General features: G+C 38.0%; 2 protein-coding genes and 1 non-coding gene across 3 annotated transcripts; all 3 read right to left on the bottom strand.

Annotated features, from left to right (window-relative positions):
• TRNAP-CGG lies at positions 407-478 on the bottom strand. Its single transcript has one exon. It is a non-coding gene; the product is annotated as a tRNA-Pro (tRNA).
• LOC109718418 (pentatricopeptide repeat-containing protein At5g66520-like) lies at positions 1,262-2,893 on the bottom strand. Its single transcript, XM_020244662.1, has one exon. The coding sequence runs from the start codon at positions 2,891-2,893 to the stop codon at positions 1,262-1,264; it is 1,632 nt and encodes a 543-aa protein (XP_020100251.1).
• LOC109718392 lies at positions 3,807-10,587 on the bottom strand. The gene is made up of 13 exons (XM_020244618.1): positions 10,272-10,587; positions 9,969-10,155; positions 9,818-9,890; positions 9,221-9,365; positions 8,737-8,846; positions 8,117-8,248; positions 7,881-8,022; positions 7,444-7,587; positions 7,044-7,204; positions 6,366-6,440; positions 5,708-5,846; positions 4,648-4,917; positions 3,807-4,358 (listed from the first exon to the last, which is right to left on the bottom strand). The coding sequence occupies exons 1-13, from the start codon at positions 10,509-10,511 to the stop codon at positions 4,209-4,211; spliced, it is 1,968 nt and encodes a 655-aa protein (XP_020100207.1). The 5' UTR covers positions 10,512-10,587; the 3' UTR covers positions 3,807-4,208.

Here is a 10,923-nt window from a genome sequence, read left to right as displayed (position 1 = left end):
AGCGCTGTAGCTCCATTTGCCCGTAACGGATGCAATGTAGTTCTGCATAATTTTCATTAGTGAACATATCTGATTTCTGTTTCTTTTAATTTCTTGCGAGTACATGAACTGCAGTAACTTAATTTGTTGCTTGCTATTATGAAATCATATGAAAGCTGGCCCATTTCAAGTTTGACTTGATATTTGTAGGTACATAGGCTGCATGATCAAGTACTATTCTGAATGCAAAATGTACTGTATAGGCAGCTGAGATTACAAGAAGCTATCCAAGAAGAAAAAGATAACTGTTCATTGGACATAGAATTAGTAAAAAAAAAGAAAAAAGAAAAAAAAGAATTAGTAAAAAAAAAATGATAACTGACCATTGGATGTAGAATTAGTAAAAAAAAAAAAGAAAAAGAGTATGGGGGTGTTGCGAGAATCGAACTCGCGACCTCTCGCACCCGAAGCGAGAATCATACCACTAGACCAAACACCCTTTGTTATTTTGTTAAGTGGATATTTCATAATTTAGATGAAATGAAGCGTCATTGTACGTTTCTTTGCCAAGGCAGAGCATCCTAATACTCTTTTTTTCTTCCTCTGCAAATTGAGTGAGATGTTTCTTTTCAGGAAGGATTGCCATGCCACTAACACAGAATATGCTGGCACGGTAGCAAGATAGCACGACATGTCGGCATGCCTCGATCAGCACTCAATTTTATATGTCCGTACAACCAGTAGGGGCGGCATATACTTATCAGCATGTGCGGCACGGGCAACGCCTGCCGGCTTTACCAGACGATGCCAGTTGGCCTGAAAATTCTTGATTTTCAGATACTTAGTTTCTTTCTTTTGTTTCTGTATATAGAGTCCCAACATCAGGTGCACCCTATTGACACCCAACTCCAAAAGTATAACCCAGTTTGGGTTGGGCTTGGGTTTGATCTGAAGCTATAAAGAATCTGCATAATGCCTTTCTTACTATGCATTGAAAAAATAAAATAAAAAGTTGCACATGTTTCTTGCGATAGACCAAAATGAAGCAGTACTTTGCTCCCTGGTAACTTTGAATTTATTACCTCTCCTCCGTTGAACCGACCATCATTCAACATTTCTCTCATGATCTTAGGTTAGTTCCATATCCATCCGACAAAATCGCTGGGCAATTGAGAACCATAATTCCATTGTAATGCCATCTCTTCCACCAACGAAGACGAAAGATGCATTCAGAGAGGAACTCTCTATATTCTTTTTCCGAGAAGAAAACAACGCGAGCGGCTCATTCATGTCCAATTTCCGTTAATGGATAACACTGCTTGATAAGTTCGTCAACCAACGAACGTAATACCCCACTTTGAGAATGAGAACAATCCCCCGCCAGAAAAGTGTGAACAACACCTTCCACTTCTATCAAACTACACCCAGGAGTCTTTCGCACTCTTCGTTCCACCATCATCTTCCTTAACCTACCGACTTCATCCCACCTATTCCTGCTAGCATAAAGATTGGATAGAACTATGTAATTGCCGTCATCCGTGGGCTCCATCTCTAATAGAACCCTACCCACATATTCACTCATTTCGACATTGCCATAGAGGTGACAAGCGCTGAGAAGTGCCCTCCAAACATTTCCATCTGCTTTCATCGGCATTTCCTTGACCACCTTTAGGGCATCTTGAAGTAACCCGGCACGAGCTAGGAGATCCACAACACACACATAATGTTCTTTACTCAGCCGAACATTGCGGTATCGATCTATAGTGTTGAAGATCTTCAAACCATCTTCCACTAGTCCGGAGTGGCTACAAGCCGACAATACACAAATGAATGTGATCTCATTTGGCTCAATTCCACTACTCAACATCTCTCGAAATAGCTCGATGGCTTCGTCTCCACGTGAGTGCATTGCAAGCCCTCCGAGCATTGCATTCCACGAAAAGACCTCCTTATCTTTAGAGTCCTTGAAGATGCTGTAGGCTAAATCAACTTTGCCACATTTTGCATACATATCGACTAAAGCTGTGGATAAGTGCGCATCTACCTCGATTTTGTGCCTATCTATATAGGCATGAACCCATTGGCCTTGATCGAGAGCACCCGATCCAGCACAAGCCGACAGCAATGTCGTCAATGTGATCTTATCTATTTTTACATTTGAGACCTGCATTTCTTTGAAGAGAGCTAAAGCCTCCTTGTACATACCGGCCTTCACAAACCCTTTAATCATCACGCTCCAAGAGACCATGTTCCTCTCGGGCATTCCATCGAACAAATGACGCGCATTTCTCAACAAACCATTATCGGCATAGCCAACGAGCATAGTGGTCCAGGAAACTATATCCCTGACCGGCATTTCATCAAACAGCTGCTGGGCCGCCTCCAAATTCCCAACTTTCACATACCCGTCAAGCAAACAATTCCAAGAAACTACATCCGGGTCGCGCATTCCATCGAGAACCCTGCGCACTCTCCATACATCCTCCCCATTTTTTACATAGAAGCCCATCAACGAGTTCCAAGAATAGGTATTGATCCGCTTAGGGTCCTTGACCATTCTAGCATGGATTTGCTTCCCTTCCACAGTATACGACGACTTTGCACACACATTAAGAACAAACGTATAAGTGAAACCATCGGGAGCGGCGGAATCGGCGTTGATAATGTCGAGAAAGAGTGAGAGAGCCGAGTTTGGATCACCTGCGCGGGAATAGGACTTGATGAGGGAGTTGTAGGTGAAGGGATTGGTGAGGAGGTTGGCTTTAATGAGGTGTGAGTGAAGCTGGGAGAGCTCTTTATGGGTTTTTATGAGCTTGAGGAGGGAGATGGCATAGTGGGGACGTTTTGGGGGAGTTCGTTGGGACAGCGGTGTAGGGTTTGTGGCGGGGATGGGGAGAGGAGAAGAGAGGGGCATGGTGGATTTTTTGTGGGTGTAGCACAACTAAATTTCTAATGTCCACAAGTTGTTTCAATCAAATTCCTTTCCTCACAATGCCTGATAAAATGTACCAAAATTGCTAAGAAGCAACATCTNCTTAGGCTTTTTATTCCGTACCTTATGAGTTGTAGCACAACTAAATTTCTAATGTCCACAAGTTGTTTCAATCAAATTCCTTTCCTCACAATGCCTGATAAAATGTACCAAAATTGCTAAGAAGCAACATCTGATGCCGACGAGCGCAAACATGAAATTTTTCATTCCCGGTGTTCAGAACCTACAGACCTTTTTTTTTTCTTTTTTTTTTTGTTGATAGAAGAGTTTTAATTGAAACAACTGGTGAACTTTACAGCTTTAATTGCTAGAGAGAAAATGCAAGCCTGGGTAAAGATTGGAGAACTATTGTGCAATTAACCCTCTTTCCTTTTCCTTTTCTCCTTTTTCATCCTTTTATGGGGGTAAAACTATTATGCTTATATCAAAATTTTCTAGTAATTATAGAGTAATCATGTTGAAATTGATAATTCATCTTTGCGTATAACATATTCTAGAAAACATTAAAAACACCAGAATAACATAGGGATAAGTTACTTAAGCTTTAGTGATAATTGTCTTCACAGTTGGCAAAATATTTACAATTACATAAACCTTGCTGCAAAAGTGTCCAATTATTCACTATGGATCTGTAAGAAGCTTTGCAGCATCAATAACAAACAACTTTTACAACCACAAAAAATCTGCTTTAGGAATAATAATATAATTCAAGTGAAAAATGTATGGGAAACCCCAACTTTAACTTCTCTATTTTTCTGATTGACACCCCAATTTGTTTTGATTTGAGTTATTTTTGTACGTTAAATTGGAGATTCTGTTACAATCAATAGTCCCATAAATAGAATCCACAGTTCCATAAAGCTTTAGGTGATGATTGTAGCGGTAAATAGAATCCACAGTTCCATAAAGCAGGCTAAGCTGCTAATTATAGTGGAATATTCATTAAATTTGACAGAATCCCCAATTCAGCTAGAATATTTTGAATCAGAAAAATAAATCAAAGGGGGAGTTTTCCATCAAAAAAGATAAAATTAGAGGCCTAATTCCAAGTGATCTATAGTTGAGGGAGGTCTCCATATATTTCTACCTATAATTTAGGTATCTTATAACCTGAAGTTGTCATTCTTAACACACCACGAGACGTACCTTCACAACTCAAACTGATGTTTCTGTAGAATGTGACAGTTTGTTCTTTTTGCTTCATGGAAGATCACTTTATTGTCTTTCCGCGAAGATCTCATTCACATTTTTGAGCCCGTGTGATCTCCCATTCTGGGAAATGTTCTTGGCTCAATAAGAGAAATTCATCGCCGCGTTTCTTGCCCTTTACGATAGCTACCATAAATTCTTCATTCTGAAGGGTGTAAAGATACATGGCTCGTTCATCCTATTATTTATGGAAAACAAGGGGAAGAGGTCAGAACTATGTCTCATAATCAAAATCTTATCAAGAAACATGTGTATGTATTCAACAATTTGGTATCCGTACTCAATATTATATGGAATTTTCCATTCTAACAATTCTTTAAGTGCAATCAGAAAAAAATGACACATATTTGTAAGCTCACAAAAAAAATTCGTTTCTATAAGGCCTTAAAGTTGTAAAAAGCATACAAATGACTCTACAGTGGAACATTGTAACTAAGGTTTCTTGCTAAATTAAACGAATTTGTTACCTCAGGAAGCATCAGAAATTCATCAGGGGATATCTGCAGCAACTCTGCAGCCGTAGGTCCCACGCACCATGCGAGAACCTTCCCACTTTCATCTGCAAGGGTGATATGCAATAGAAAGCTATATGTACGCCCAGTCTCACAGTTACACTGACAAAAGCTGCACCAAACCGATCCATCTGATCTCTCCTTCACAAAGCAGCCACAGCGATTGTGGCATGGGAGAGCTTGTATGTTGTTGTGCTCTATTTTGTCGAGGTGAACACAGCATATCTGTTTCACGTTAATACATGACGATCATAACAATTAATTGAAAATTCAGAAAACTTATGAAACTTAAGAAAACGTAATTATAAATAGAACTATGTAGAAAAACGCCTCAGTTGGTTATGCTTATGTTTTTTTTCATTTTGGTCAAATTTGGTTTGGTCAAATTGTTCCACATCATCACTTTGTAGCAGTTATGTTCAATTAACAGTCAAATCAGAATTCAGGATTCAATCTAAGTACTAGTCAACAACATATTCCTATAAGCTCAATAGTACTATCCACTAGGTAAGTTAATGTTTCCCAGGTTCTCAAGTTTCCTCCACTTCTCCAGGGAACAACAACAACCAACGACTTACATCTTTGTTCATATTAGATATTTTTTGGAAAATACTTCTAACATTGAAGAGAAATTTAACAACTAACAACAAAAAACCATCTCAAGGAATGCCATAGAGCGAATGAGCTAACCCGTCGGCACAAAGGATTTACTTAACTAGTTAAGAGGATCCAATGCAAAATAGAACACACAAGATGCTTTCTCTGGTTTGAATAGTTATGTAAGCAAGCAAACCTTTTTTTTTTATTTTATTTTTTTGATTAAACAGGGATATACCCTATTTGGTAGACGTAAGCAAGCAAACCTAAACAAGCAATTCAAACCTAAACAAGCAATTCAATAGTATAAAATTAAAAAGAACAAAGCCAGAGAAATGTAGAATCACTATGCCATATGAGAAACTTTATTGAGAATTAGAGATACTAGTACGAAGAGAGGCCTCTAAAAGAACCTCACATGCGTGTTGTTTATCCAATTGGAGATATCAGATAAGAGGGATAATTTATGAAGGCAGGATGAATTCAGTAAAGCCGGCAAGCAGCTTAGATTAACAAAATAAGTCCCAGGTTCCTTCTCGAACCACGAAACCTCAAGCCTGTCAAGCAACATGACAAACAAAACTTTAATGTGTGAAGTAGCAATGTGATTAAGAGAATTCATTGCAATTTAGACTACAAGACATCCTGAAAAAGCCTCGTTTTAAGTGGAAGTGTAAGAAAATTTTCTCTAGGTTGCACTTGTTTTGCTGATAAAGGGGATGACTTCGAAGTTATCCCACTTATTAAGCCAAACACAACAAAAGAGTGGCTGAGAATAGTTGTTCTGGTCAAGCCAGGATTTTCTAGGATAAACTGAGAAAAATTAGTCCAACTCCCTGAAATAGTGCTATTCCTCACTTTATCCCTGCTTATTCTCTGCATATAGTTGCTATTACAGTTATTGCTCCAATGTTCTCAGTTGTCCTGGGATGGATAACCCAGGAAAAAAAATTTCCCATCAAATAAATTCTCAATTCCTTAAGAGTAGCTGACAAACAAATGCAAGTGATTATGATTTAATAATGTAATTTATACAAAACTGATGTAATGCCAATATGGAGTTTTAGACAGCTCACATCTTTTGTAATGTCATGGAACATGTCAATCCTGAGATGTATACTGTGTGGCCAATCCCTACTCTTCCTAATGACCTGAAAACAATAGGAGAGATTAGCAGCTCTTGGAGAAGATGATTGCATTTGGATGTTAACAAATAAGTATGATCTTGAATCATTGACATAGAATAGCCTATATATGTGAAGTGTGAAGCCACACATTTTAGCATCTTATATTCTTATAACAAAACACAAACAGTACCTTATTATAGTTTTTCACTTCTTTTTTTTTTTTTTTTTTTGATGAAGTAGCTTTTCACATTACCATTCGATTTCTGCGTGCAGTAACAGGCCACATTTTCTTCTGATGGCTTATGGTTCAAGGGCCCAAATAAGGAAAAAAAAAGAGAAATAACTGGCGATCATTTTCTTTTTTGAAATTAAGAAACCGACAATGATGAATCTACTTTATTTTTTCTATGGAAATTCTTCTAAGATTTGCAAGTAATAGACACTTCCTAGTATATGAAGGGCTAATAAGAGTACATATTCTGGACAAAAAACGGAGAATGTTGTCTGAGGTACAATCCTCCATATCCAAGTGCTACTTAAGAGCTACTGAAGTAATAAAATCCAAAAGTAAACATTTCATCATACTGATAATGGCTGATGGAAAAAAGATAAGCTGTTGAGATTTACCAAAATCCAATAAAGTGTAGCTTCACCACAATTACTCCTGTTATATCTTCAATTGCCAAACAAAAAACAGCCTCTGAAGTGTTCTTTTCTCTTGAAATGTCCATTATGGTGCCATATATACTGATTCCCGTCATTTTGTCGTTAAGATCCATTGCATATGACTGAGAATACAAACATGTAACCAAAAATAAAAGAATATTTAAAAAGTGAAGATAGTAACACAAATAAAGAATACTACAGCTAGGACAACTGTGTACACTTTTTTAAACTTTTTGAGAATTGGGAGCTCGGCCCCCCTACACCCCTACCACAGAGCACCCCAATTGGTAGCTTGTCCAAAATGTATATATATTGTACTGATCCATTTAAAAGAACAACAAAGAAATATCAGTATACATACTCGAAATGGATATTTACTGAAATCAATCGAGCCACGCGAATCACATTGCAATGATACTTGCGAAGCCTTTAGCCCTTGATTCTCATTAGATATGCCGGACAGTCTTAACCCTTGACTCTTCATTTGTGTAGATGTTAGAAGCACCTAGTAGGACACAACCACAGAATATCTATATTAACAAAATGAGGAGCTTCTCTCTTAAAAAAAAAAAACGAGGAGCAAAAGGGGTCATTTGCAGCATCTTTTTTTCTATAGGAATATTAGCATATATCCTTTCGAAAATTATCTATATAAATATTATCCAGCAAAAGTCAAAATTTTCATACCGAACTTAATTTCTTACATAAATCAAATACATATTATTGAAGATCTTTGCAGGTTATACAATTGATGATCTTGCAGAAAATATATATGTTACAGCCCGTCGGATAACCTACTTGTTCTTCGTGTTGAATAACTGGCACTAGATAAATCTGTGTTGCACTACCATATTCAAGACACAATTCCTGAGATGCTTCGTGATTCTTGTTGACAACATTTGCAACGAAAGGTCTATCCAATGCAAGCATGCTTCCCACACTGAAATAAGGATTTTTCTCTTTTGAGATGATAAATTTAATCAATCAACCTAGATGAACAAAAAACCAAACCATAACCCTGGAAAGTATGTGACCTAAAAAGATTGGCAAGGAGAACCTGCTCGCCCCATAAAAGAAACTTGATTTTAACATCCTCATTATCAACTAAAATAATCTGTTTTCTCTGAGTACAACCAAAAGGTTCCAGAGTTTCAATTGACTCTATCCTGAAATAGGAAAAGAATATTAAATCATTAAAAATTGTCATGATCAAGGATTTAACCAAATTTGGAGCATAATGCAGGTAATGTTTACACAAAGAACAAGAAATAAGCTTAATCCAAAAGTGTTACCGTATAATATAAAGTGATAATGACATGTTATAACTGAATTATACCTGTATAAATTGGTTTTACAAGTATAACAAGTGTTTCCAACCAAAAAGAATAAAATGGAGTAAGCCCTCAGAAAATTTCGAGTACAGAAGTAAACAATCCATATGGCACTTAAGGAAAATGATGCATATGTCAGTCCATGAAGCTGCAATTGACAAATTTGGCCCAGTTAAAAAACATCATAGCTCTCAACAAAAAAGAAAATCTTTTGATTCCTTTTCTATTGATATCTGAAATAAGTATTTTATGAAATGCAGGTTTAGGGCAACTAATTGCTAAAGCAAGATTATGAAAATGATTATTCAGAGGTGCAATCTTGCCTCGCATAAAATGAAAATGAAGCACCATGTTTGATATTATCAGCTGATATTGATGAGAAAGAATACGTGCAGAACTGTGCACCAAGCAACATAGCATCTTCATCTTTATCCTGCATTACGATGGCTACTGCACATGAGTTGAAAATAAAATGAAACAGAATCCAGCATAACATGATTATCACTCAGACCAATTGCAGTTAAATATAGTTGATAACAATTTACTCCAATGGGAGAATCTAACAGGCACTGCTGAACTTTTTGTGTGATTGTAGATCACCACCCAAACCTTAAATAATTTAGAACAGTGATGTTGGTTTAACTATTTAAGTATATTGGGACGGATGTAAGCGATGATCCAAGTAACCACGCAACAGCTACCATCAATGAACAACGTTGCACAGGAGCCAAATTGCAATAACACAAAGAAGTGAAATTGTATCAAATCTTCAAATAAAGTAATGTATTATGAAGTTTCGCACAATACCTCATCTAATAAGATTACCAGATACTCTGTTGGCAAAAGGCGAGGATGGCCAGAGCCTTGCACAGCAGTACGAAGGCAACATCCTGTGAGTAAGATCTGCCGGCCTTTCCTCAGTATACCTTCTTTTCCCACATACTCATAGAATCTGCTTAGTGGTAAGTTAACAACAGAGAGTTTCTTATCAAAAACCATTGCAATAACTACTCCTTGACAATATTTCAGTGTAGTGGACGATTTCAATTGAAAAGAGAAAAAAAAATTGAGCAAACATTCAGAAGTTAAGCCTTGTGCATCCTACTTCATTCTAGGGTTCAAATTGAAAGGCAAGCTATTTAAATACATATTAACACTCCACATTATCTCACACTACACTAAGACCTGCTCATCTTTTATTACCTTCTCCAGGGATCCAACTTGAGAAAAAAACTGATATAGCAAACATATTAGAGTGGATAAAATGTATTTGTAGTCCCTGTACCATCCCGATATTTCAACATTGGCCATGAATTTTTCTCATAAACACTCTAGCCCCTGCACTTATAAAACAAAAGGGGGGGGAAAAAAGAAATACATGACGTGATGAGTAGCCAGTTATACCTCCGATGAAGATACAGATCAATGGCACATGAGCTCCACAAGTCTCCCAAGCTGAGAATGTATATGTTTGTACCTACCGAAGAAAATTTAGACTTTAATACAAGTAAAAGATTACTGAAGGTACCAGCAAAAAATTGGTGTGAGTATGAACCTGCAAGAAGAAAGGTGTCAACGATAACAGCTTCGAGAACACTACTCGGGGAGAGAAAATGTTTCTCGTAAATGGAATCTATGGTGACCGTATTCGGAAGCCTCATTCTCGCCCGCCTTGTCTTCAACTGATTCACCAATTCAAGCTTCTTTTTTGAGGTCAGATACTTCCGCTGCTCGTTCCAAGCCTTCCAAAATAAATCAATACACTGATATCAGGAACGAATAGGAAAAATCTGAAGGACTGGGGGAGAAAATTAGGGAATTTGAAGGCGAAAGGGGAAAGAGAGAGGGTTAGTTCCACCTGGAAGAGATCGGAGAGGAGGATGGCGGCGGTGACGCCGCTGGAGTAAGCGACGCAGGTTTTGAGGATCCGAGACACAACCCAACTCCATGGGGGTGGATCTCCATCGCCGCCGTTGTCATCGCCATTGGCAGCAGAGGAGGAGGAGAGAGAGGACCTAGCGTACTCAACGAAGCCGAGGAAGGCGTCGTGGTCGTCATCGGAGAGAAAGGTAGGGGAGATCGGGGAGAGGGAGTCCATGAAACCCTAACCCTAGCCGAGATCGAGCTCTCGGGGTCGGGGAATAGGTGGGACTGGAAAAGTGGCGGCTGGAGGATTTGGCGGGAAGCGGCCACGTGAGTAGCGCGTGACTGACGTTTGAACTTCTGAAAATGCATAGGAGGTGAAAATGCATTGCAGACCCCCGGTTGTAGGCCATTTTTGAAATAGGGATATAGGTGTCAAAAAGTTAAAGATCTATGGAGACTCATTCAAATTTAAAAGTTCAATAACTTTGTTACGAATAAAATTGAAAAAGTCAACAACTAATAGCTAAAAGAAATAGCTAACTAAAATGACCAAAAAATTGAAAAAAAGGTATAAGCCAATAATGTTAATAAAAAAATAAGTTAAGGGTCCTATTTTCACAGAACCTATAGGTAATAGGTCTCCG

Source organism: Ananas comosus, linkage group 12 (assembly GCF_001540865.1).
Source record: "Ananas comosus cultivar F153 linkage group 12, ASM154086v1, whole genome shotgun sequence".
Lineage (NCBI taxonomy): Eukaryota > Viridiplantae > Streptophyta > Magnoliopsida > Poales > Bromeliaceae > Ananas > Ananas comosus.
Note: the sequence above shows the minus strand (reverse complement) of the source record. Positions and strands in the feature narration are given on the sequence as shown.

Excerpts from the sequence above, each read along its gene's own strand:
- LOC109718418 (XM_020244662.1), bottom strand. The coding sequence starts at position 2,893 with ATGCCCCTCTCTTCTCCTCTCCCCATCCCCGCCACAAACCCTACACCG.
- LOC109718392 (XM_020244618.1), bottom strand. The coding sequence starts at position 10,511 with ATGGACTCCCTCTCCCCGATCTCCCCTACCTTTCTCTCCGATGACGAC. Across the intron at positions 8,023-8,116 it reads CTCCTTGCCAATCTTTTTAG|TGTGGGAAGCATGCTTGCAT; the intron begins GTCACATACTTT and ends TCCTTATTTCAG. Across the intron at positions 7,205-7,443 it reads TCAGTAAATATCCATTTCGA|TCATATGCAATGGATCTTAA; the intron begins GTATGTATACTG and ends TTGTATTCTCAG.